Below are 27736 nucleotides of genomic sequence, written 5' to 3' on the forward strand. Positions count from 1 at the left end.
GCCCTCGCTCCCGCGGGCGTGGGGCACGAGGGTGTGATCCCCCGTGGCTGCGGTTCCCGGAGCGCCAGCACGGGGATGGGCTCGCCCCGCTCCCCCGGGAAGTTCGGCCCCGGCCGCTGAAGCCGCCCGGAGCACCGCCAAGGTTCGAGCGGCGTCGTGTCCCTTGGAGGAGAGCGGGGCAGGGCCGGCCGGCCCCGCGGGCACCATGGACCAGAGAGTGGTAGCGGAGCACCCGGTGACCCTCATCATCAAGGCCCCCAACCAGAAATACACCGACCAGACCATCAGCTGCTTTCTGGAGTGGACTGTGGGCAAGCTGAAGTCCCACCTCTCCAAGGTGTACCCCAGTAAGCCGGTGAGTTGTCGGCCAGCCCTTTTCCCTCGCCTTGTCAGTAAGGCTGGGCACTGCGGCGACTTGGGGGCAGGCGGACAAGACTTCCCTAAACCTTGTTAAATTAACAAACAAGAGCTCTGCTGGCGAAGAGCGACCTGCGTGAAGGCGATGGCCGTCCCTCTGCTTTCAGGGAAGTTGGCAGTGTAACAAACATGAAGCTGCTTTTCAAATCGTGTGAGAGGATCGTAGTGTAACATCCTGGAAGGCAGTATCGCTAAGGATGCTTACTAATTCCTCATTTATCTTTTTTTTTTTTTTTTTGGGACCTGAGATTTAGGTATCTCAGTTAACTGAACTTGAGACTAATTTTTGTAAATCTATGAGCACTGGCTGAGGGTTCTGTCTGTTCTAAAGTATAAGTGATGTACTTAAGGTTAACACGATCTAGGAAATTCACTGAGGTGTAGAGCAGATAAATATTTATTCATAACCTTATTTGAAACGATGTAGTTGAACAACCTCCAAAATTACTTCCTCTTTGAAAAGATATTTTTCTTGAGATTGTGATGAAAATCCTTCTGTCAGGTGTTACACAAACTTGTATGACAGCTGTGACTGTAATTTGAAACTTAATACCTATAGTGGTTTTGGTTTCTGAGGGAAATGCGGTTTATTTCTGAATTCTCCTAATTTCTAAATGTGGCAATGAAAAGCAGCTATGAAAAAAGCATAGGCAATAGGTGATAATATTGTGTATGTATAGAATGGCAGTCATGCAGAATGGTATATTTAAAAATTTGTTCCAGAGAACTATGAGAACGGGAGCAGCATGTGGGGCCTACAACCAGGCTTTAGAAAACATCAGAAGAAGGTGGCATTTACATTTTAAATTATTTTTCACCTAGTTCAATAGAAGAATTACTATTGTTATTGACTTTTTGTCAGAGGAAAGTAAAATAGTAGCTTTGTCTCACAAAGAGTTACTGCCTTTTGGAGAAAGAAGAAAAGCAGCCTACAACTTGGGCTGTGGCACATTGACTTCTGTTAAACAGTTATGAGAGTTTGTGAATATAGTTATTGCTGTGAGTAATTCTCTGCTGAAAGAGCCTATCTGCTGTGAAAAACAAAAATACCACTCCAGCTGATTGCTGCTTCCTCCTCCTCCTCACTAGAATTTCCTCCAGTGACGTGTTTGTGTTTAAACACTAGTTTTCTTACTCATCCTATGAATGATCCTGCTAAATTGAGCTCCTGAAAGGAAACAACCTTAATGAACAAGAGGTTTTCATGTTGCACTGTGGGCTTTAAACAGTAATAGAGTGTTAAATTTCAGTTTCCTGAAACATCTTTTTTCTGTTGAAAATAGATTCCTCAACATGCCTCTCAGTATTAAAGGACTAGTTCAGCATACCCAAATTCGTTCTTGGTTAAGGAATGGGGAGTTTCTTTGATGAGAATTATCTCAGTAATTCCAATTTAATTGGGATTTACTGCACTTGCAGTTAAACTAATAACTGAACACAGTATTTTTATTTCATAGGACCTTTCAAATTAAAGTAATAACATAGGAGATGAGAAGGGTGTTTAATAGGATGGTTCCTATGTATAGTAAAATCAAAAAGTGTATTTTTGGCTTGATATATTTTTGATGTTGAGTGCTGCTGCTTTTTTTCTAATGTGTGTAAGTCCTTTTGCTTTTAGGATCTTCCTTCCCCCTGCCTTTTTTTTTTTTCGCTTTTAAACCAGATCAGTGTTAAAAGCTTGATTTCTCTGTTCCCTCAATATGATAGGTCCTGGAAATAATTTCTATCACAATGCTATTTTAAGCTGGTGGGAATACACTGGAACACAGATACTATACAGGCCTTGCAATGTTCTTGAAGTTAAGGGTCTAAAATAGAAATCAGTCGCTGTCATTGCTGTAGATAGTATTTCAGGTTTTCTGTGTGACTTGAACCTCATTCTTGTATGTGCATTTTCTCTGTTCCCTCAATATGATAGGTCCTGGTAAATCAGTCAGTAAACTGATGATAACTTTAAGTGTCCTAATTAAATTTACAATTTATTAAGAGTACATTTTCAAAGTGAGGTGGTTAGAATAGGCAAATGAGAAGTTAGTTCTGGAGGCAGTGTTGTTTAGGATTTTTTCCAGATTAATTCATGTAAATTACTTGCCTGAATACTTAAAAATTTCAAATCCAGGTAGATTTAAATCGGTTTAGTTGTTATTGAAGTTGATATACTTTGCAAAGTAAGTACTTGAATAAACTAAATAGGTTCAGAAGGGTGTTAAATTAGTTTGTGAGTCCTTGCTAAGATTTACCTTTACTCCCTAAGTGGACCAGTTTTCATAGATAGAGCACTGCAGTTATGATGTCCCTAAATGAAATACTTCTGTAGAATAACACAAGGCTGTTGTAAAATCAGGCTGTGTGTCTCAGTCTGGCAGATCCTACCATCAGTGCATTGCCTGCTGCATTGATTACACCCATAAGCAGTAATTTAAAACTGCTATTTCTCATTTCCTGCACACCTGTCAACTAGCATTTGCCTACAGTTCTAACTAGATGTGGTTGTCTGGATTTTTTTTCCCTATGGAAGTATGGGAGAGAGGCTTAGTGAACTAAAATAATACGTGTCTGGTAGTTGCAGTTGTATAGCTCAGAGATGGCCTGTGTTCCTACAGGACATTGCTACACTGTCTTAGGTTTGCAGTTTGGTAATGTGCTGGGCATAGCTAGTTTGGACTCAGCATTGCAAAAAAAGTCTCGTATGAAAAATAGAAGAAACTCCATACCAGTGGCTCTGGAGTTCTTAGTTTTGAATATTTATCTTTTGGATTTTGATCTGCAGACTGTCTCCCATCTCCCAACTCTGGGCTCTAGAATAAGTTTTTTCTGATGCCATGTGCTTTCTTCTGAAAATGGGGCTACTCTAATTATGTTGTTTGAGGTGTTTTTCCATCACAGTTCAGTGTTTCAGCTGGCAGTGAGCATGCTGTTCTTGAAGGAGGTGTGGTAGTGAAATTTCCTCTGGCAAAGGATGAGTTGAATGCCTTTTCCATTTACTTTGGCATATATGTGAACTACTGTGTTTCCATATTTATTACCGCTTCTTCAATCTGCACTAAAAAAAAAGGCATTTCAGAATTGCAGGCTTTCAACCTGAGAATTGCAAGTGATAGTCCTGTAGTTTTCTCACGTAGGTGTTTAATTTATGAAGGGAGCAGTATAGGGTGTAAGGCCTCATCTTCCCTATTAAAGTCTCTCCCTTAGTGTGATTAACAGTGCTCAACATATGTTTAACCTTTTGTGGTTTTGTAGGGAGTTGAAACGCATTACTGAAGGCTGTGTAGTCAGCTTTGAGGGGCCCTTTTAACCTTGCCAGTTTCATCTCTGTAAAATATTCATATTTAAAAGTTACTTGTATCTTGTTTGAGAAGATACTTTAATTAGAGGGGGCTGGAAGAGGGACTGGTTCATGAGGCACTGAAGAGAACTATCGAAAGTGATCACGTAGAAAGCTCCATTACGAACGAGACAGGCAGAACAACACTCTAGTGCCATGCTGGATGATGATTCAAAGATTTGGAGTTTGAGGGGGTTTTGCTGTTGGGCTTTCCTTATTTTAAATGCTTGTCTGTTCTTATTAATCTCCCGATAATCTGTCTCTGGACCCAGAAACAAGAATTCTTAAGATTTTGCTTCTAACTGCACAGGTCAATCTAAAACAACAAGCTTCCAATTTACAGGAAATTAAAGTTTTCTTTAATCTTGATGCTTAAATTCTGATTTTTCTAGCCTTTCCCAAATATAAAATGCAAGCTTGCATTCTGCTGGCAGCCTGTTCCTGTTTGAAGGGAACAACAAAATGGTATAGCTCAAAAGAAGTTACTGACATGAGTCAGGCATTTTTTTTGTTGTCATTTTAAATGTAAATAGAAATAGTACAGCAATGTTGTTTAATGTATTGCAGTATTTTTATCAATTTGAGCTGCAAATAACTAGTTCCCAGTGTTATGAGACATAAAAATACTGTCCTATGCCAGTAGTTAAAAATACAGAGCAGTGCAGAAGAATAGAGAAAATTATTATTAAACAGAAGTGATAAACAGTTCTGCACAGTATGTGGCAGGTTATTTTTTAAAAAAACATGCATTTAATCATGAATGGCTAGTATGGCTTTGGAAAAAAACGTTGAAGCTTCAGATTTACTAAGTATTTATTAGCATTATTTACTTTGAGTATCTCTATTTTGTTCTAATGATACAACCATTTTTTTCCAGGATGAAAATCCAAACAGTTTTATAACATTTCTAGATTTCTCCTAAATTATTTGGGATCTGTAGAAGGCTATTGCAAGGAAAAAAAAAGTCAAAACTTCTGTGAAAGCTTTTTGTAATCACAGAGATCTGGGGCTCAGTTATTTGTCTTAGTATTAGCATGAACAAGACTGCAGAGTGGGTAGCAGAAGGCTGGCATAGGAAGAGGAGAGGTGTAAGACTTGGTATTTGCATGATGGGGAAATTCTTCAAATAGTTTGTGCTGGTAATGCATGTCTGTTCCCCTGACGTTAGGCTAGATTTTTTCATTTAGCATTTGCTTGTTTTCCTTTCTTTTGTTTGACTGAGTAGGCTCCTTGTTGTAGCATACTGGACATATTACTGTAGATAGGTACCGCAAAAAGTTTCCCTTAAAATAATTCTGTTGTTATTTCTATTGTGTGGAATAGTCCGGAGTTACTATCGTATGAACAGTATATCATTTGTTAAAAAAAGAAATAAAATCTTCGTTTACAATACTAGATTATTTTAATTATTATTATTATTCTTACAGCTTCACTGTAAGGATAGGCCAAACACCTTACCCAGGTTGGAAGGCTACCTTAAAAAACAGCTTTTATTGCTTCTTGCTTTTTAATGCTTTCCTTCTTGTTTTTTCTAATGATGTTGGTTTTGGTTTTTGTGGTTTGGGTTTTTTTTTCCTTTGGGGGGCTTGAGGGTGGGGACAAGGACTAATAACAGAAAGTCCTTGTTCAAAAAGACTGAAATTTGTGCTCTTCTGTGTATTTTAATTGGCATTCCATTGTTCTGCTACCTTTCTTTGCCCCAGCCACTTCTCTACCTATATTTTCAGAAGATGCCTGGGACCAGGAATGGGGTAAAGAACAAATTACTAAAAGACAGGAATTTTTAAATGTACTTGAAAGTTTTCTTGACAAGCATTTACCCTTAAATGTTGTTAACTGTCATGGCACTCTTGCTGAGTGCTTAATAGCATAATTCTTTCTCAGAAGTAATTTGTGAGTTGGACTTGTGAAGCCTCTGAAATGTTTTTTTAAGTCTCTCTGTTGGTGATTGGTCTTAATATTTGCAGATGAGAAAATTACTTTTCTCTCCAGCTATATACCTGAACAGCAGGAAAAAAGCTAAACTCCTTTCTTTGTCCCCATCTCCTAGTTGACAAAGGATCAGAGACTGGTGTATTCTGGCAGACTGCTTCCTGACCATCTCCAGCTGAAAGATGTTCTCAGAAAAGTAAGCTTCATATCAACACAATACAGTATTTGATCCAAGCTCATTTTGGGGAAATAGGTATTTAGATTTGTATTGTATAACTTCAAATTTTCATTGTTATATTGAGAGATGTACCCATATAATGTCGGTATGTATTTGGAAAATGTATTTTCAAGTATGCCTTTTGTGTAGGATTATTATACTTTGGATTGAGGCAAGTTTCCAGTTGGTGGGAGGACAAGTAGGCTGTGCTAAATCCCAAGCAAGTCCTATGTTGTGTATCATAGAATCATGAAATGATTTGTATTGGAAGGGACCTTGCAGATTTTCTGGTTTCGGCCCTCCTGCTTTAGGCAGGGGCACCTTCCACTAGACCATTGCTTAGAGCTCCAATGTGGCCTTGACTTCTTTGGAGAGTTACCACTGTCACATAAATGGAATAATACAACATATTTGTATTGATTTGAGACATCATTTAAATTCTCACAGAGGCTTAAATCCAGAACTTATGTCAAATTTGGCACTTGTGTAAGCAGATAAAGAGTAATGTATTAATTCTGCAGAGCCAGAGTTTTCAATTCCTGAATAATTTCCTGGGAAGGCTGTTTGTTGTCTTGGTTTTGATTTGTCAGCTATTAACCATTCCTGATGATGTTTGAAACTTTGTTGGTTCTTGCTCTTTTCATTTCATACTTTCTTTAAATTCTGTTGGTTCCTATAGGAACAAAAAACTCTATTAGTCTAATTTTGGATTCTTCAGTCAACATTTAGATCCCAGTTCCAAATATGCATGACATGTCATGCAGGAAATCTTGGGATACATGCACTTGGTTTTCAAACTGGCTCAAAATAGCTTGGATTGATGATACCAAGTAATAAGAACTTCATTAAGTTAGAAAAGTTCTTTAAAAATGTATAGAACAAGATATTTAGGGTAGATTAAAATAATTTTTGTTTCAGTTTTGATGGTGACAGGAAACATGATGCATTGTGCTGAATTGTCTAAATTTTTTGTAAACAGCTCAGGATGTTTCCCAGCTGTTACTGGGAAAATACCTTAGGTCCTTGCACAGTTTTTAATCCTATGAAATAGAGGAACTCTATAATACAGTACCTGGCTATTGGTAAACATACTTTTTTGTAATGTGCTGAGGTAAAAAATCAATCTACAGGCTGCAAAAGGGGTTGGGTCGCATTTTAAAACTTCCTATGGAGGAAAGTCTCCTAATGTAGATGGTACTTTAGTGAAAGTGGGCAACTGAACTTCATTATTAAGATGGAGAAACAGATGCAGAATCTTGCGATTTGCTTCAGCAGACTAACACTGCTGTTCCTTTATAATCTTTATTCTGAAATAGATTTTTATTAAATGGGATTAAACCTACCAAGGAAAGTGTTTGCAGTTTACTATATACAGGTTTACTAGAAAACTGAAGCTGGACTATTGCAAACCAGTGTATGCCCTGTACAGCTTAAATGTTCAAGGAAATGCTTGTAGAACTTACCTCAAAGTTTAGTTTTACTTGCTAAGGACAAAACAAAATCTGAATTCCTTAAATTCACTTGCCTACTTGCAGCACACTGGTTTTGGAGAACAAGATTTCAAACTTTATGTGCTGCAGGAGAAACTTTGTAACTAATATCTTCCTTCACCATAGAAGGGCTGTGCTTGACTTCAAGACATTGGCATGATAGTTTAAGGTCATAATGGCAGTTATAGGTCTTGGGTGTAGTTAAGGAAATACAGTGAATTTGAAAACACACCAGTCTTAAGCAAAAAGTTAGAAATTTGTGTTGGAAAAAGAGGGGTTCTTGTCCTAAAGCTTTTAAGAGCTTTTGGAAAAAAGTATGATTAAACTTAAATTCAGTCTCATTTTCTGCCAAAATCTTCCTACTGGGTAATCTATGAATTCCTAGTATTATCTGAGGACTTACTAAATCACTCAGTCTAGCTTTGTGATATTTGCTCCTTGGTACTAACCAGTGTCATTTCATTGATACAAAACGCCTCGAGGCTGGAAGTTGTGGCACTCTTCTAGCACTGTGGTGTCCAACACATTACTTATGAATAGAAGTATATTACAATAAGCTGTCACATTTAATAAAGCTGTGTGCTGTAAGCTTACCAGTGGTATGTCTAACTTCCCTTGCTTTTCCCAGGGGCATAAATTGTTATCTAGGAAGAAGGTGATTAGTTAGGTTAAAGGCTTTTGATGTGGTCAAAGTGCTGATCACCTGTGTTCAGTGCTTTCTGATCCTTGCTATCACTGACTGGTAAAAAATTACACTTAATGTAGCAGTGAGGCTGTACTTGGGGTTAGGGGCCAGTACATGGGGAGGAGTTTGAATGACTGGGTGTGCATTGGCTGTGCTAGCAGTAATGCACAGTGGTGTGTAAAAGCATTTATCTAGTTTTCTCTAGTCTCTATTCCTAAAGATCAAAAGCATAAAAATGGGTAAATGGCTGTTATAGCACATTTATATATAGTTCATAAAACCCCCCTCTAAATGCGGATTTTCTGAATGTCATCTCATTAAAAACGGCAGCTTGCCTGCACCATGCGGATTTCAGCACAGGACAGAGGGGTGTTTTTGTTGCTTCTCTTGTTTAAAATTTTGTTACTGAGGAAGCTGCAGTGTGCAATTTAAATATGCAGCCATAGCTGTTGTGTTGCTATGGCCATGTTTTAATTTGGTACAGTGAAATAGCTTCAGATTGAAGTTATGGCTTCCAGACCGAGGGTGAGCGTGTTCCTGCAGAATTGGCATGGCCTTGCTACATGGCTTCAAGAGGTGGCCTTTGCTTCCTCACTTTCAAGTATTTAGGCCCCACCTAGCAGTTTGAATAGCATTCCCTGAGCATGGAATATCTGCAGAGGCCCTTCAGTTGCATGTCTGCAGATCAGGCTTGAGCTGAGCTTAAACAGGAACAAGGTGAATGCAGTGGCTGGCACATTGTACCATTCTTATCTTGGTCTGCCTGTGGAATTCCAGTGCCTACATCATGTACTCTGATGTCTCTGTTCAGTAACACTTTTCATAGATCTCAGTGAAACTGTAAACATTCTTAACTTTAGGTAAACTGAGCCCTGTAAAAGGTGTGTGATTTTTTTTCAAGAATAAAAGTTAAAGCTTGTGATACACTTCTTCATGCTTTTCCTGGAGTTCTTCCATTGGTTCTGCTATACTGCAGTTTTAGGGAAAAGTGGGATAAAGTCAGTGTTCCCTATGTTATTGTGGACAGCTTCTAAGGAGACATTTGTTGTGAAACAAGAGGATCCTCTTGTGCTAGACTCAAGTGCTGCTTTATGGTCTGTTTTGCATAATGTTTCTTTAGTGTTTACAACTTTGAATTTTTAAAGACTTTTTTTTTACTTGTAAGTTTCTCTGATATTGTTGCTTTAGCTCTTCAATTTCTTTAATTTCTAGCAAGATGAATATCATATGGTTCACCTGGTATGTACATCTCGGACACCCCCAAGTTCTCCAAAACCCAGCACCAGTAGAGAAAGTCATGGAGCATCAACCTCCAGCAGTAGCTCAGTGAGTGTTTTCATACACAGGACATGAATTCCTTCTATGCTAAGGAAAGTTGCCATTAATTTCTCTTTTAACTTTTTATATTTGTCTGTAAAATGGTGTGTTGAAAGTAGAGCATGCCATATGAATTTGTATAATTACACTTGATTATTGAAGGATGTAACTTTATTTAAACAAAGATGACCTGTTTTCAAATTGTGATAGTTATGTTTATTAGATGAAAAAGCACTACTTTTTCTAAGCTATTCTTTCTTCTTAACACTGTATAGAAAAGTACACTTCTCTTTCTCTCCTTATCCCTGTATCTTTGTCAGAAATTGCACAGTGTATTCAGAATTTTAGAAAAACTGAGTTGAGATTTGTTTTGTGAAAACTTAGGAGAGACCAGTCAAAATATTGCTGCTGTCATGAGATACAGGTGGAACTTGGCCAGGTTTTTTTCTGTTTGATAGGAATTACCATTATTTATATATGAACTTCAAGCTACTCATAGAGCCTGTAAGACAGTCAAAAGTGGGAAGTGTTCTTAACACTTTTATTAGTTAAATTGTTTACAGAGCACATTTGTTTATGGTGTTGTGAACCTTCCCTTCTTCACACCCTCCAAAAATGAAGATGGTGTTTGGTTGTATTGTGTTCTAAAAGCAGTTATGATTTCTGTTGAGAACTTGGTAGTTCTTGGCTTTTTCCAGAATTGTGAGTATCACTAAGCAACCCTTGAAGGTTAGTCAGAAAGGGATATATATACTGCCACTGTAGGTACTCTTCATCTGAGGTGTGTGGATTTTCAGCGTATGGGAAATGCCCTTTAAAGCTGTCTGTCTTTATTCTGCTGTTGATAGGGCCTGTGACAGTCAGAAACATGAGCAGCAATGGTAGAGAAGGGACTGTGGCTACAACTTCTTTTCAAAGGCTTTTCAAAGGCTTTTCAAAGGCTATTTATATCTCTGTTTACAGGCAGGACACAGGAGGCCTCCTTGGCACATGTTTTATTGCTGTGTACATCAGTTGTAAATGCTGTATTTGAATGACTGTATTAATGACTGCTTAAAGCAGGCAGTATGCAAAGTGCTAAGTTCATAATACTTTGGAGGAAACGGCCTAAACCCAAAGTTTGAATGACCTTTGTCCTTCTATTTGATTTTTAGTTTTACTCCTCCCCATCCCCACTGTGTAGTGGTAAGTTTTTCTTGTTTTCTTTATAGGGCAAATGTGATATGGATATCTTAAGTAATTGCACCTTCTCACTTCCTGAGTTGTCAAAGAGGATTTTCTACTGAGTAAACACTACAGTAATTCTTAGCAACAGGATTTGGGGATTTATTAAAACTGAAATAATGTATCTCAATGGCCCCATTGTAATCTTGTTATGGTGACATAGAAGTTTAGAAGCCAGGTATCAGAGGTCTAACACTAGTTTCAGGTCTGTTCTTTGGAGCCTAAGTAGTTCCCAGCTGTTTCCCTATTCCCACTGACAGTCCCCTTCCAGCAGTGAGCACAGCAATTTGGAGTGGGCACCTCTCACAGTGAAGAGGTTGAAGAGTAGAAGGGGTAACTAAAGATAAGGGTAGAGGAATGTTATTTTAAGCCACTGTCTCTGAAGGTAGTCATACTCTGACATTGTAGTTCCTTCTGTTAACAGTAGCCACTAGAATTTTTGTTCCTTTTAAATACTCTTTCAATTAAGTTTTAGTTTGCTTCAGCTTTTTGAAACTATGATTCCCAATGACTTGTGGTTTTCACTGGAAACTACCAAGTGTTGAGTCTTTCTGAAAAACTCTTTTTTTTTTTTCCCCCCTCATACCCGAGTGCAGTTTTGAATTTCTGTTTTTGCTAAGGCTTGCCAGAACCAATAAAACCACAGAAGACTTACACAGTGTTTACATTCTTAATAAAACTTGTGACAAAACATTAAAGCAAGTAGTTTTTTAAGACGTGGTAGTAAATCTTATAACTGTGGCAAAAGATCCACAACCTCGATTTTACTTATTTTTTAGAATTTGGACCGTTTTGGATCAACTGCTGTCTCACCCACAAATCAAGAAGCTTCTTCTTTGAACACTAGTGCAGATGGAGTGAGGCATCGTAATCTTCCACAAGCACACAGCAATCCCACGCCAAGCCACCAGTTCCCTTATTTAATGCAAGGGTAAGTGAGACTGAAGCAACCCTCACTGTTTAATATTCTTTACAGTGCTTTAAATGTTCAGTTGCAATTATGTTTCTTTCACAGTCTGGAAAATGATTTGGCTAGTTCACCTTGAAGCATAAGTCACATTAGAAAAGTTTTCACATGAAAATTAGGGTTTTTAGCCAGGAGTCAGTCACAGAGGAAGTGCTCTTGGTGCTCCCCTTCAGGCTGTTTTTTTGTATTTTTCTTTGTGCTTTCTGTCTCAATTTTCTTGGGCAAGTGCAGCTTTATTATGTCTCGTGGATGTAGTTAGTAATGTAACCAATAGAACTATTACCTCTGGTTGTCTTTTCTGTCCTTCATTTTAACAGTAAACACTAAATTCTTAGCAGAATAAGATGGTTTCTAGTTTTTGACACATAAGAGATGTAATTCTTCATTTCTCCACATTAGATTCAACTGTAGAAATGATATGTAGGTGTTTTGAGTACGTCTAGTGCTTGTCTATCTACAACAGAATGTTCATGGATTTTCATACATACCAATGGAAGGTAACCAGATCTAGATCAGGTCTGATATTACATAACTATTAAAGTTCTCTCTCTTTCTTTGTCCTTAAAAAGCAGCTTTAGGAATTTTAACCCATGTGACCTTTACAGCTGCTTAAACATGTTTTGGTTGGTAGTAGTAGTAGTAGTAGTAGCTTCTTCCAAGGGGCAAACAGGAGGATGGTGTATTCTGAGATGATTGCTGTCATTTCCTCAAGGAGCACTTTCAAGTTTCCTTTCTGACAAGGTGTTCTCCCAGTACTGTATAGATTCTAGAAACCTACTTTAGAGAGTATTTAAACAAAAATCCCTAAAATATGAATGTGCTAACAGTAACATTGCTTCTGTTGCTGGAAAGAAAACAGATGCCAAGAGTTGTTGAAAGTTTATTAAGTTTCAGTTTCATTTACATGCTCTCATTAGAGTTAACTTAGACTTTACTATTTGTGCTAGTTTACATCTTGAATTTGTTAATTTTTTTTTTTTTTAATTATCTGAAATGTACTGTCTGCTGGGAAGAGAATGCCTTTGGAGTGGGTGAGACTTATGTTATTCTGACCAAATGCATCTTCCCAGAAATGGTTGTACTTGCTTTTCTGATAAAGCTAGGTGACACCAGGTTGACTGTCAAGACTGCTGTTGGTGTAATGTAAATTAATTCCAGGAGCAATTTATTATGTGTTGTGTAAATGATTAATCTGTAAGAAGTTTTAACATTTTCTAATTAGCTTTTTGCATAGTTGTATTCTGTGTGGGTTTTTAAGTGTGGTGAACTGAGTAGGCTGAGAAGAACCACTGTTTAGTCTTTGGGCTGAATTAGTTTGTGTCAGTTTGGGAGACATTGCTGTCTTGGAAAGAAAGAAGAATTTAAATTAAAAATACTAAGTCCATTACTTGCTATGTCTAGCATATAATGTGAATTGAGAGGAGTGGATTTGTAGACTGAAAGAAGTGCTAACAGCCTGACATCACTGAATATATTTCAGGGGTTTCAGTCCTACTTGGACTATTTCTAGCTTGGTTACCTGGAATAGGGTCCTGCTTGTAGCTGTGGTGCATTAGCAGGGCACCCAAATCATGTATTTCAATTTTGTGTAATCTGAAAGGAATCCAGATGGTGATCCAAGAGCATTCTGTGGTGCAAACAGAACTGTAATAAGAGCAAGTGACTGGAGGTTTCCAGGAGTGCATTCCTAATCTGAACAGAAATGCCAAAATAAAGAAACTCTAAATAATCCTAGGCCTTTGTTTTTTTTTTTTCCGGAAGTATTTTAATGGAATGCTGTCAGAACTTGAAGTAGATCTTTGTAGAGTGATGAGTATTGGCTCTGCTCAACTCCAGATAATCTCTGTCCAGTGCCTGCTGGAGTCTGCTTGCTTCTTTGAAAACCCTTTTTAATGCTTCAATAATGTTTTCCAATGCATCTGCTTTTGCTTTTGGGCACTGCTGCTTGTATTCCAGCAGTAGGAAATGCCCTCTGTTTTTTAGCTATCTCTTAAACATCATTTGGGGCAATGGGATCTAGCTTTAATGTAATTTATATGCAGATCAAGACTTGTTAGGAACATGAAGATTCATAGCTGAAACTGGTGTTACTTTGTTGATTTTTTTTTTTTTTTTTTTATTTTCTTGACCAAACAATTTTTATTCTCGCCACATGACGAATTGTAGGCACTACTGATAGGGAAAGATCTCCAGGTGTTTGAAAATTTATGTAAGGGTCAGCTTCCTTGGACGTTTTGCAATACATGATTGAATTGTGCAGATAAGTAGTGTGAATGTTAGATGATTAAATTACAGTTTCAGTGTTTTTTCAGCTCTTGGCTTAAAGCTGCAGTGTGAAAGTTGAACATAACTTTGGGAAAACAGCATTTAGTTCATATTGTTGAGGTATTGCAGGGAAAAAAAATTAAAACTTTCTGTTGCTTTCCAGCTTTTGCAAATGCTGTTTTCAAAAAATCTAAATGAGGTGGGAATTGGGCACGTAGTTTATGTATGTACCAGTGAGTCTCTAGCTGTGGGGGGCAAGCACAGAGTTGGCTGCTCCTGTGGACTTGGTTGGGGATCAGGGCCTGTGCTGTGCTGCGCAGGTACAAACAGAACACATGGGCTCAGCCCTGACAGGATTCACATTTCAGACTGGAGAGCACTTGGAAGCAGTAAACACACACGAGACATCAAGGCAGTGAAATGATTTGTCACGTGTGGGTGGCCCATCTAGTGAAGTGTATTTGTATTGTGCACACAGTAAGGTTTGAAAGCAAACAATAAAGTGACATACTGACAGCATGCAGTATATCCAGGCACATAAATACTTTGCTGCATCAGTCTCCTTTGCTCACTGTATTTTATTCTAAGTAGCAAGTAACATAGCAGAGGATACTGAAATATCACCTGTAGTTGATATCCTAAGCTTTTAAGTCTGAATAAAAAGTCTTGTTTATTCACTAGTGGTGAGCAGTATCTCCGTGATAATCTTACCTTCAAATCCAGTGCTGGTTAGTTCATTTGGGGTCTTCCCTACAAAAGAAAGTTTTGAGGTTTTTAGCCATCCTGAGGAGCAGTGTGTATCCTTTCAGAATATTCTGAAGCTACCTCTACCATTTGAATTGTTGTATGGTCTATCCCACTGTTCCTCTGTTGTCTGCTCTGCTTTCTTCTCCAGTCTTGGAATGCCTGTACAGATCCTGTTTGCTTCTTTATTCTTACACTTTTGCTGCTGTTCTTTTGAAACATTCTACTTCCTACCTCTTTCTCCTCCTTTTGGAAAAAGATGAGGAGAAAGTATTGTGCTACGTTACTTTTTCCTTGAACAGCAAGCTGCCTTGCTTTGCTGAGAAGATCCTCTTCCTTTGGGGAGGTTCTTCTCACTGAAATACATGGTTACAGTGTAAAGAGACTTTCATAAGCTAGCTTAATACCGTGGCAACTGTAATAGTTGTATAATTGACAACATCTGCCTCATTTTGATTTTTGATGAGCAAACAAAATACTGCTGTGCTAGTTGGCATTCTAAGCCAAAAGCCAGCTGTAAGCAAGTCTGCTTTTGCTCGATTAATGGAACCAGATCTTGAAAAATTAAGTCTTACTTCTCAAAAAGTCACATCTAGAAAAGCTATTGGGGAAAAAAATTAAAACCCCACCACAATATTTGAATGTGAAAGAAAAGAACATGACATAACTGAACTTCTGTGGTTTCTGTTGTTTGACTGGTTACTTAATCTACTATTAAGCTTTAAGACATCAAGGAAGCAGCTTTTGAAAGAGTTTGAAAGAAAGGCAAGGTTCAAATCTGGTAATATGTCTAAAAGTTGTATCTGTGAGGGCAAGCTGTTAGCCTTAAGGCCTCTCAACTCTTTTTGAGGTCAACGTAGCAGTTACAAGGAAGAACCCTAAAATCTGTATCTGATGAGAAAAGGAAGTGGTGAATTCCTTCAGAACTCACTCAGGCAAGTTGAGTAGCGCTGCTTTTTGGTGAAAGTGTGTGATCCTAATTGTTCAGAACCCCTGTCCTGATAATCTGCCTGCTTGAAATTGAGACATCACTCGTTGGTTTGTCTCAGCACAGTACTTAATGACACTCACATAGAATATTTAAATCATCTTTACATTTTGAGATCAAATGTTTTGCGAATTTTGGAGGAGTCTTATCTCTCCAAGTGTTTGCCAGTTCCAGGGATAGAAAAACAAATTCTCACAGCTTGCAACTGTAAGTCATGATTAACGTTTTTCAACAGTAGCTTCATGGCATTGCTGTTTCAACATGTTATACATAAATAATTAGCATCAGCGGGGCTGCTAGTTAACTCTTTCAGTTTTTAAAATAAACCTCAAATAACGCCTGTGACTATCTCAGTTTGCGTTTGGTATCAGGAGAAGTACTTTCTCTTTTTTTTTTCCTTTTTTTTTTGTGTCAACCCCAAGCTGTTGTCAAAACAGGTTATGGCTAAATGCAAACATAACAGTTTTAGCAGAGGTCATGAAGTTGCATGGCAGGTTCTTGTCCAGAATTACACTGACATATATATTCATGTGTAACATGGCAAAAAGATTGTAATGTCTTCCTCCCATCTTTCTTTCTGGGCATGTCGTGTATATCTGAATGCCTGGTAGACTAATGAAATCTCTTGGTGATATCTTTGCAGGGAGTGCCTTACTTAGGGAACAGGTGTAGTCTGCAGTACAATTACAGCAGTCTCAGCTTTTGCTACCTGCAGTCTGAATAAACTTTTCTTCATGCTTTATACTCTCATGCTGTCCTGAAAGATGTCCTGGTTTACTACAGTTCACTACATCAAAATCTTTTGGGAAAGAGTTGGAAATGTTGCCAAAACATGCTATATACTCTAGGAGGTAAGAGAGGACAAGAAATCTAATAGCAGACTAAACCAAACATAAAATTTAAGTATAGGAGTTTTATCTCTCTTGCATGTGAATCAGAGTAAAAGCCCATAGGGAGGAGAATCACATATGCTCAAAATATTGAAGGGGGGGGAAGTCAATCCTTTACAATGTTCTTAATTGCAATCTTCAGAAGCTACATGTGAAATATTAGTTTGTTGTCTTTGCTTATGTTATTTCTTCACGTCTCTGATCACAGTGATATTTCAGCTATTGGTTTTAAAAGAAAGCTGTAGAAGATAGTAAGTTTTCCCTTTAGAGCTTCTATAGACCTTTAAGGATGACCTGTCAACTTAAAAGGAATTGTATGGAAGAATTTCTGCAGTTAGCACAGTCTTGAAAAATTTCCAGCGTTGTTTTGTCGCAGAGATGGAGCTAGTGACATACTAAGTAAAAAACCAAATATTCTTTCTATAGAAATAACTTTGATTATTCATTTCTTTCGTGAAAATATAGTGCTTTTTTTGGAATGGGTTGGATGATCTCACTATATATTATTTCAGTGCGGTATTTTAGGGGAACAAATGAGAGGAGAAGTGCTACTTTAATTGTTTTTTAATACTAGCATGCTTTTTAAATATCACAATTCAGAGCTGAATATTTTTCTTTAAATTGTTTTCTAGCAATATAGGCAACCAGTTTCCAGGCCAAGGTGTTCCTGCTGGATTTTCTATGTATCCTGCATTCAGTCCCTTACAGATGATATGGTGGCAACAGATGTATGTACGTCAGTACTACATGCAATAGTAAGTCTGCATTATCTTAGTACTGGGCTACACTAGTGAAAAGAATACATTAAATTTTTTTTTCAGGATCAAAAATGTCTGTGTTTATTTTGTCTAGCTCTGTTTTATACTTAGTTTTGTGCTGCAAATTATGAAATTTGATTAGAATGAAATTAATGTCTCAGTAAATAAAAATCTAAGGGAAATGCAGTTTATTTTGACATATACTACATCTGGAACTGTAGCAAAGAAGACAGACTTAGTAATTATGGTGCATGTCTTTGACAAACCAGGTTTATGTTTAAATTTGTAGCCAAGCTGCTGTTTCAGCCCAAGTGACTTCCAGCACTGAGCCAGCGAGATCCGCAGTTGCCCAGGCTGTAAACTCAGAACGTGCTCCTGCAAATGAGCCTGCAGCAGTGCCAAATGTAGCCGTCCAGGAGAACAGGCCTGTAAACCAAAATGTTCAGATGAATGCACAGGGTGGCCCAGTAGTGAATGAAGAGGACTTCAACCGGGACTGGCTGGACTGGATGTACACATTCTCTAGAGCAGCAATTCTTCTGAGCATTGTATACTTCTATTCTTCTTTCAGTCGGTTTGTCATGGTAATGGGAGCCATGCTGCTGGTTTATTTGTGAGTACAACAGTTGAGTATAGCTGCAGATCTGAGATCTGGAGTATGGTGCTAATGTTTATTCCATTTTACATTTATCCACATGGAAAAATTTACACACTGCTCCTTTACAATAGGACGTGTCTGTTAAAAAAAGTAAATTTGAACAAGTAGAGAAACTGATGGGAAGAAAGAAGTAATTCTCAAAATGTTTTTATAGTAAGTTAGATACGTCATATCTGAAGCACAATGTTCTCACATATTGGTGGTATTAATAGATCAGTATTGTTGAAATATAGCATTTTGGGATGAAAATTTAGAAAGCTGATGTGAGAGGAGGGAAGCTCATATGGGTCAAGCATATACTTGTATAAACTTAAACTTACTGTTTGGATGTGAAATTGCAAAGCAGAACTCATGTATATTTCCAAAATAATTTAAGGGTTGTGTACAGTAATTTTTTTTAGGCAGAGTTAAGGTAGTGATACTGTAATGGTGGAGTACTAGATCTGGTAGAATTACAGAGAGGTAAAAATTTTTTAACTGCTCGCCATGAAGACCTTTCTGTGTTTAGTTGAGAAATACCAGTACTGTTGTCATCGCTTCCTCTCGCATATGAAGATACCTTAGTGATGTAAATAGAAGTGGAAAACAGCAGTAATACTTGATATTTTGGACTAATGTCATTCACTGAGAGTTTGCCTACATTGTAGTTTCAGTCCTAACTAGGACTGTTCTTTCATACAGGTAGGGTAGTTGAAATCAGAATATAGATGCTTGGAAATGTGGGAGAGGCTTATTTTATTTACAGTGGTAATGTGGTTTAAGCATTAGCAGAAGTTTAAATTCCTTTTTTCCACAGAAAATTAAATTTAAACTAAGAAAATTAAGGCTGGCTTTGAAAACTTACTTACCTTCAGTACTTAAAAATGGGGAGGACACCCGTAAAAAGTATTCTACATACTGAATCACCTAATCATGGTACATTATTTGGAACTGAGGGCTGTGAACAGCAAAACCTTAATGCAGCCATTGAAGAATAGACATTCAATCTAGAAGGATGAATTATATAAAAATAGATATAACTTCATTCATTTGAAAGTACTTACAGAATTTGCTGCAGTAGTTAGCTGTAGAAGAAAAATATTTTTGTTCCTTTCAAAAGAGAGCTTTTCAACTGTTCCACTTTCTTACATAGACACCAAGCTGGATGGTTTCCCTTTAGGCAAGAGGGAGGCCAGCAACAGGCAGCCAATAATGCAGAAGTGAACCGTGATGGGCAACATGCAAATAATCCTGATCTTGAGGAGATGGTGAGTAAGGGCAGACATGTCTTTTGAGACTCTTACATATTGTATTGTAAAGTAAGCTGTAGTGCCTGGACAGAAAGTCAACTTCTGTGGAATGGAGTTGGTTTAACCAGAAAGCTTTCAGCATTGTCCTCAGATTGTGTCTGCTGCTTAAAGCCTGTATTTCTCCAGTCTGACAATTACTGATTTTCTCTACTTCAATCACAGACTTTCCTCATGCTAGTTACTTCAGGAAGTTGTTCTGAGAGAAGTCACTTAATGTAGGAACATACTGCTGGTTACCTTATGTCAGAATTGTGGAAAGAAGCAGTTGAATTGCTTCAATTTCTGTTTTTAAAGGAACGACTTATGGATGATGGGATTGATGAAGACAGCGGAGAAGACGCAGGTGAAGATGGCAATACAGAGCAGCAGCCTGGATTCATGGCTTCTGCTTGGTCCTTTATCACAACCTTCTTCACATCACTGATTCCTGAAGGGCCTCCACAGGTTGGCAATTAAATGGAAAAGGAACTGTGTCAGGCAGCCTCAGTAGCCATACGTAGAAGTGGAGCAGATCCTAGAGAGTGTTCTAAATACAGTGCAATTTCTGAAAATTTATAATGTTTTCTTTTTGATCATGGTGTACAAAAATGTGTATTTTTTTTTTTTGGCTTTCTTATGCATTGAATATGTTAAGCACAAGTGGACTACTAAATGCTTTCTTTAAAATTCTTCTTTTTCTGAAGAATAAAATGTAAAGATATTGGTCTTCCATGTTTGGTTTTAATTTCAAATGCGTGTTACTCTGAGGCAAAGAGCTTGTACGTAATCTGCACCATTACCTCTTTAAAGAGCTGTTAAAAATATGAATGTTGACACACCTTTCAAAATGCTCTCTGTTTATCTGAATAATGTATCTTGTGTTAGTTTGATGCAGTCTATGAATTCTGACATGAGATTTGGAATTAAAATAATTCCTGAGAGAATGCAGTAAACAAGGGTTACTTGTTAATGGCATGTTGTCTTTATATCAGAAAATAGTAAGCTTCTTCATTTAAAAAGCTGAGAGCTTTTTCTTGAGACTGTGCTGCCGTTTATTAAAGTTGAAGGTGTTTGACAGCTCTTCAAAGACAATTGGCAGTGATGGGATAAACCTTAAATGTTTGATACATACAGTACTTTTTAAGGAAAATATAGCTGTGCTGGGGCAAAATATGTACATTAGTTTTTTTAATAAAACTGTTATGGTAACTCTTTTGGATGTTTATATGCATATTTGAATGCAAATGGCTAAATTGTGCCTCATTAAGGATGAGGATATGATTGAGAGCGTAATAAAGTCATCATGGTGGCATTACTGACATTGACCAAAGTGATGTGTTTGTAGCAGCATCTATACAGGTACGAGTATGATCTCAACAGCACACTCTGTATTCTTTAACCTCGTTAACTTAATAAACTGAGAAAAAGAAAATGGTACATGAGAGAGTAGCACAGTCCTATGTTAGGTTATTGGTTGCTTTCTTTAGCTTTTAATCATAGTCAAGAAGGTACATTTGGTTTTGTTCTTAATCCTGAAGTTACTGTGCGCTCTTGAACTTAAAAATGTTTGCAAAGATTCTGTTACACTACTACCAAAAGAAAGCCTATTTGATTTCCAAGAACAGGGCAAAGCTCTTGAGTATTCTGAATGAGTGATAAATAGGGATTTGTTTTTTGCTTGCTTGTGTTAAACTGCTATACAGCAAAGTTTTAAGCCCAAAGAAAACCTTTTAACTTTTTACAAGTTTGTCAGAAGAGAAATAGAAATGTAAGTCTTAAAATCATCAGTTATTTTATTTGCTGTATAGGTAACAAAGATGAATAAGTCGTGTTTAATTATGATGTTTTCTTCCTGTTTTTACTATGGAAAGCTGCTCTCAGTTTAGGTTCTTTACTACATATACATTCAATGACCTTGTCCATGAAATGTTACCTTTTAGTTTGGCAGATGGATCTAACTTGACTAATATTTAAGAGCTGCTACAAAAATGTACATTTTTAAAGGAGTGTCATAAGTGGCAGTCTTGGATGTCATAGGCCTTCTTTCTGGAACACATTGAAGAACTTTCATCTGTTTGACCTGTGTTGTCCCTCTCATTTTTACCGAAGTTTTTCTTTTACCATTTTTCATTTTATCCTTGTGTTAGTGTACCTGTAAGCTGTGCAGTTGAGACCTGCCAGTATCCAGCTATGGACAGCCTTTTGTTGCTTCTTAACCCATGTTGTTCAGGTTGGTTTGTTTTCCATTTTGTAGGAAGCAGTTGGTGGCAGCTCTCTGCTGTTAGCAGATGAGATTAAGAAAGCTGCTCTTATGCTGTTAGACCTGGTTTGGTTAAAAAGGTGTAGAATTGTCACTGCTGGTTTGTATTCAGACAAGGATAAATTTGACAGGTTTCACAAGGCTGAAATAGTGAAATGGGAAATTCTGGCAGTTGGTTGGATGTTGAGGGGGATGTTCTGAGAGCTTTAACCAGAACACAGAGCTGGAGTGAAGTGTCACAGAGGCTACGCTTCCACGAGATTATCTTAAGGTCATCAAATCTCCCAGCTTCCACAACTTACCAAGATACACACAAGGAAAAGCAAAATTATGGTTACTGAGGAAAGTGAGTGAGAAATAACAGTAAGATAGGAAGCATTACCAAAGAGTCAGAGGAAAGCTACTGGCAGAAGCAAAAATAAGGTTGTGATCATGAGTAAATACAAAGCAAACATTGACAAGCAGGTGGAGGTAAGAAAGGTGCACTTTTTAGAAAAGGAAAGAGCTTGTTGAAGATCAGATGAGGTCTTTGTTACATGTGTTTCTGAGTGATTTGGATAAAGATTGAACAGCATATGAAGTATAACAGGTGATGATGGGAGAGAAATCAAAACCCTGGCAAAATAGTTGATTTTACTCTAGTATATCCTTGTAGAAACTATTCAATACCATAAACCAAAACACAGTTATATATTACATGGTTCTAGACAAAGCCAGGTACAGAACTGTAGTAAATCTGTGGCATGAAATGTAACAGAAGACATGAGTATTAAAGCATTGTAAGATGTGCCCCAATTGACCTGTACTCACCCACTTTTACAACTCTGAATGTAGAAAAAGAGGTTAAAATCAATTCTTTAGCTTTCAGGAAGACCTGAAATGACAGATGTATTTATGTTTTTCTAATGTAGGGTAACAGCGAGTCTATGGCAGCATGTGCAATACCTTCATGGTGTGTTATGTAAGAGGCACTCGTATCAGAAACAGACACAAGGGAAGCGTATTTCATCCATAATACTTCTGCTGTGAAGACACAGATTAGATCAGCAGTGCTAATGGAACGGGTTATGAAAAGAGCAACACACAGCTACTCCCTTAGCATGATTTCTTAATATTGTGCTTTGAAAAACACTTTACAACTGCTGTGTATCCATAAATACATATGCATTGACTTCTAAAGCTCAGCTTCTAGGCACGGTTTAGCAGTGGCGCTGTTGGCTCCACAAGTCCTGGTTTAACCCCAGCTGGCAGCTAAGTACCGTGTGACTGCTTCTTCCCTTCCCCCTTTCTCCCTCTCCCTCATGGAATGGAGAGGAGAATCAGGAAAAAAAGTAAACCCCATGATGTGAGATAAGAACAATGTAATAGTTGAGATAAATGGAAATACAACGGTAATGCTAATTGTGGTAAAAAGGATACAGAGAAAACCCAAGAAAATGGAGGCACAATACAGTTGCTCACCAGCTGCTGATGAATGACCAGCTCCTCCCTGAGCTGCAGCTGACACCATTTGGGCTAGCTTTCCCCAGTTTATGTCCTGGGCATGACAATCTATGTTTGGAATATCCATTTGGCCAGTTTGGGTCAGCTGTCTTGGCCATGTTCCCTCACAGCCTCTTGTGTGTCTGCTCCTGGCAGAGCATGGGAAACTGAGGAGACCTTGATTTAGGGTAAGCACTGGCAGCAGCAGAAACATCAGTATGTTATCAGCATTGTTCTCACACTCAATCCAAAACACAGCACTTAGTACTGGCTACTAAAAAGAAAATTAATTCTATCCCAGCTGAAACTAGGACACAAGTGTAACATAAAGTCAAACTGGAGCCTTCTTGGGCACAAAATAGTGGACCAAGTGCTCTTTTTTCTCCTGTTGAGAGCTTGCCATGTCTTGCTCATGCTACTGTTTGGTTGAGAGACTTTGAGAGGCAGAAGTGGCTTTCCAGTTGTTCCCTGTTGCCCTTAAATTCAGATGACTCATAGAGAAGTTACCACCTGATATTCTGGAGAAGTTTGCTTCAATTTAGGACAACACTACCTTCTTACTATTGCTGCAGCAGAAGGAAAAAAAACCCAAACCACGGTTGGTGATGTTTGTAATCATAATAGCTGATGCAAAATGACTGATGCTTCCATCAGAGGGTTGATTACTCATGTGTCTGCTGCTTGTTTCCTGTAAGTACTGGAAGTTTTCTAGTGTAATTCATATTTAGCAGCCTTTGCTGTTGACTGGAAACAGTTCAGAATTTATCCCCGTGAGTGTGAACTCTGATCTATTTTTGGATGTATTTGAATGGGCTGTTGCAGACCCACTGCAACCCAGCTGGGTGCACCCTTGTTATTAAGGTTGGGAGCCTGCCTTTGCTCTGGTGGCAGCCAGTTGCCCAAGCCTCCAGGGTGTGATGGGAAAACTTTGATGCTGCTGGCATTCAAGTTAGGGGGGTTAATGCCAGCGTGGCTGTTCCTGTGGGTGAGGTACTCTTCTTTCAGATTCCAGTATTAGTATAGGTGGGATGATGCAAACTGGGAATGAGTTACTACATCACTCGTGGCCTTTGTTTCAAAGCTGGTGCTTGTCCAGCTAACACGATAGTGCAACATAATATGTTTAATCATGATTCCCACTCCTAAGAGTATTTGGCCATTCTGCATGTTGGTGTCTCTGCAAGAATGCTGGATCTGGAGTACCTGTTCAGCTGCAGCTTCTTCCTCTTGGCTGGATTTATTCACTTGCAGCTGTCTATGCAAGCTCTTGCTTTAGAAGGAAGCCAGGTGACTGCTGTGAATGCTTAGCAGTTTAGACTTATTTACAGGACAATCAACGCGGTAGCACTGATTGGAGAGGAGGGAAGCACATACTGGACCTGAAGGAACTATCCATAATGAGGCTAGGACTGGATATTTTGTATTTGCAGAGGCAAGCAAAGTGCCCAGTGGGAGAACTTCCATGGTACATAAGCAGCATTTCCAATTCTTTACCAAGACAAATTTTCTCCACTTGATATCAAAATCAATTTGTGCTTGTTTTAGATTCTGTTTAAGACACATGAAGAAATGTTGCTGTATAACAATAAAGATTATAATTTTTTTCCTTTAGTGTGTGTCAGTATTGGTGGATGATTCTTGCATAGTTTTAGCTGTCCTAGGAATAAGCTGCAACATTACTGGTAAGTTTTGGAGTAGGGAGCTTATACTAGGGCAGCTACCACTGGAGTTTGCTCACATGGTGGTGAGGTGTATTAAAGCAGGGGAAAACTTACAGAAAACTTACTTACATTGACATTTTTTTCCCTAGCTTAGCAGAAATCTAGAGAGGGAGAAGCTATGTGTGAGGAGTTAATGAGACGCATGTAAATTGGGTTGTGGATATGTTCAGTTTTAAAATATAAGGGTTTTAATTGTGCTTGTGCACACACATTTTCTTTCTAAAGCCATAAAGACTGCTGAACTTAACTGCTGGTTGGAAAGGAAAGCCAAAACCTGGTCTCTATGTTAATAAAGTTACCGTGTTTGGGTGGCTTCCTTGCAGCGTTTTGTTTAGTAACTTGGTGCAAGGTCAAACCGTAGCCATGAAATAACCACAGCAACGTGAAAATACGCTGCTGTAAAAATAAGTGAGCTGCTTGTCTAGCCAGTGAACCCCTTGACGCTTTAATTTGTCTGCCAGAGCTAATTAAGGAAATGAGTAATCGACAAAATAAGAGCACGTCACGGGTGACGGGGTAATCGGGGGTGCTGAGGGCGAGGCCGGAGCCCGGGCGGGGCGGCGGCGCTGCCTCAGCAAGCCGCTAGATTCAAGTGAGCTAAGACAAATGTTTACTTCAGCAATTAAAAAAAATATTTGTTCTAAAGTGGAAATGGATCCATACATTACAGCTTATTTGCTAGGAAGACCCACGATGTCTTTTGCATTACATCTAACTGGTAGGAAAATTAATTTAAAACATTTCAAAGCCAAGTCATGTATAATCGTGACGCTAGGTGGCGCCGCCGCCCGGTCTGAGGGCCCTCGGGGCCGGCGGGGCCCGGTCTCCCGGAGCTCGGGGTACCGCGGCTCGGGCTCCCGGAGCTGGGCCGCGGGTAAGGCTTTCGCTGCACCGCTGAGGGCACCGGCAGCAGGCACGGGGCCGCGAGTGCCGCCTGGGCCGCGGACGGCGCTCCTGGGCTCGCTTCGTGTGCAGGGAAGCCCGTTGTGAGCTGGTCCCGCGGCAGCAGGTCACTGTGGTTAAGTGAACGCGCCGAGCTGAGGTTCTGTGGTTAAAAAGGTGCTGCTTCTCACTGTCACCAAGACTCTTTGCTAGCAGGAGTGTGGCGTTCACCTTCAGGAGATAGCTGATGCTGCCAGGGAAGGCTGGGGAGCTTTCCCTTCAGAACAGCATCCCCAGCCCAAAGTATCCCTAACGCAAACCCTGCTGCGGTGCCCTCAGCAGGGGCGAGTTCCTGCAGCTGGCGTGAGGGCTCGCTCACTCCATGAGTCCTGCTTGAGATGAGTGGATGAAGTATTGCGAGGGAGCTGCTAAATTGCTCCCATTGTTGTAGCTTTACTCTGGCTCGAGGGCTTCATATTCCAAACATGCTTCCAAACTGCCGTATCTGTAGCTTGCCTGTTCCCGAGCCGCTGGATTCTCCCATTCAGATGCGTGTGGTAATGCTCCTGCTTGGTGAAGCAGTGCTGTAACAAGCTAGGCACCCTGCTGTCTTCATCTGGTTGAGAACACCCAGCCTCCAGCTCATGGGAGACGGAGTAGGCTCTGGGAGATGTGGAATTATTTATTTATTGTTTATATAGTTTATATAGTAAATTTATATAGTAAATATAGTTTATTGAGTTGTATGCTAGTTTTCCAATGCTGTTGATTTAAAAGAATTTTTTGCCCTGTGGCCAGAAGGATGCAGTGCAATATGTAAGCTACAGTGTGAATACTGTTAGTTAAAATGATTATACATGACTTGGCTTTGAAGTGTCTTAAATTAATTTTCCTACCAGTTACATGTAATGCAAAAGACATCGGTGGTCTTCCTAGCAAACAAGCTATGATGTATGGATCCATTTCCACTTTAGAACAAGTATGGGTTTTAATTGCTGAAGCAAACATTTGTCTTAACTCATCTGAATCATTCCCAGGCGCTGCTGTGGAGAACAATTGATAGTTTCTTACTGCTGCTTTGCCAATTGCATTTCTCTAGTGAGGGCTGGAATTTCTATGGCCTTGGCCCGAGGGCTTTTGAGGCCCTTTGCTAAGTCCTGTTACAGGATCTGCAGAGATCCAGTACTGCAGTGCCGGTGACATTAGCCAGTGTCACAGCACAGCACTGGGCAGGGCCAGAAGCTTGTAGAGGTAGTCATGCTGAAGGGCTTTCAGGGGCTGAATCAGTTTGTGGTCTCATTCCCAGCACAGGCACACGAGAAGTTCAGCTGGTGCACTGGAGGGGGGCAGCATGATGTGTCATGAGAACACTGTTCAGCAGCAATATACTGAGGGGACCTTGCTGTCAAAGAGTCTGTCTCATGGGACCACAGCTATTGTTCCAAAGTCCTGCTCAGGAAGTGGGAATGCACATTTTTAATGCATTTAACTGGCCTGAATAGCATGTTGGGTTTGAATTTCCAGGGAAACATGTAAGAGGAAAATGTAAGCAGAACCCTAAAACAGTTGTTGCTCTTCTTCATCTGATGTTTGCACATCATATGAAGCCGGTTAATAAGCTGGGTGGATTTGGGCCTGTTTGTACTGTACAAAGACCCGGTCCCAAAGTTATCTGAGCTATTACAGACATGCATCATTTTCCTTGTATATGAAATATATCATATCTTATATCCTTCAGTTTCTCTCTTCATTGGCTTATTTGTGTGTCTACAGTGATCCCAATTTCCTTTCATTTTTCTCTGTACTGACTTCACTCCCCTTTTTGTGACTGTACTTTAAGGAGCTTCCATGTGTAAAATGTGAGGCATAGGTTAGTGTGATAACCATACAGTTAAAGTTAGCTTTTCTTGTTTGGGCATTTCTTTGTTTCTGGGAGAATGATGTAGCATGAAGATGGGCAGTGGTTAAAAACAGATGGTGAAACTCACGGAATAGGTTGTGAGGAAGAACTGTTGGGAAGGTCTCTTCCTCTTTTCTGTGTGTTTGTAAACATTTGGAAATGCCTTACTTCTGTTAAAGAAGGAGATAGAATTTTAATATTTATGGAAGGGAAATAACACCAGATTTTTTTTGTCAGCCAAGCTAACTTTCACTTCAAGTGGTGTAATTGTCCATCACTGAGGGTCTGCACTGTCCCAACAGTACAAACTAAGTAACATCACAAAGACAAGTGAGTTTTCAATCAG

General features: G+C 39.0%; 1 protein-coding gene across 2 annotated transcripts; it reads left to right on the top strand.

Annotated features, from left to right (window-relative positions):
* Window positions 1-205: 205 nt before the first annotated feature.
* On the top strand, window positions 206-24498 carry HERPUD2 (HERPUD family member 2). Of its 2 annotated transcripts, none has more exons than XM_063406609.1 (8): window positions 206-355; window positions 5793-5870; window positions 9279-9392; window positions 11387-11538; window positions 17094-17216; window positions 17509-17832; window positions 19010-19124; window positions 19461-24498. In XM_063406609.1, exons 1-8 carry the CDS (start codon window positions 206-208, stop codon window positions 19620-19622), a joined length of 1218 nt encoding a protein of 405 aa, XP_063262679.1. In that variant the 3' UTR covers window positions 19623-24498. The 2 variants fall into 2 exon arrangements, with proteins under 2 accessions (XP_063262679.1, XP_063262688.1); XM_063406618.1 differs by having other exon boundaries at window positions 19037-19124.
* The last annotated feature ends 3238 nt before the right edge of the window (window positions 24499-27736 follow it).

The sequence above is a fragment of the Prinia subflava genome, chromosome 1 (genome assembly GCF_021018805.1).
Source record: "Prinia subflava isolate CZ2003 ecotype Zambia chromosome 1, Cam_Psub_1.2, whole genome shotgun sequence".
Classification (NCBI taxonomy): domain Eukaryota; kingdom Metazoa; phylum Chordata; class Aves; order Passeriformes; family Cisticolidae; genus Prinia; species Prinia subflava.

Excerpts from the sequence above, each read along its gene's own strand:
- HERPUD2 (XM_063406609.1), top strand. The coding sequence starts at position 206 with ATGGACCAGAGAGTGGTAGCGGAGCACCCGGTGACCCTCATCATCAAG. Across the intron at positions 356-5,792 it reads AGGTGTACCCCAGTAAGCCG|TTGACAAAGGATCAGAGACT; the intron begins GTGAGTTGTCGG and ends CCCATCTCCTAG. Across the intron at positions 9,393-11,386 it reads CAACCTCCAGCAGTAGCTCA|AATTTGGACCGTTTTGGATC; the intron begins GTGAGTGTTTTC and ends CTTATTTTTTAG.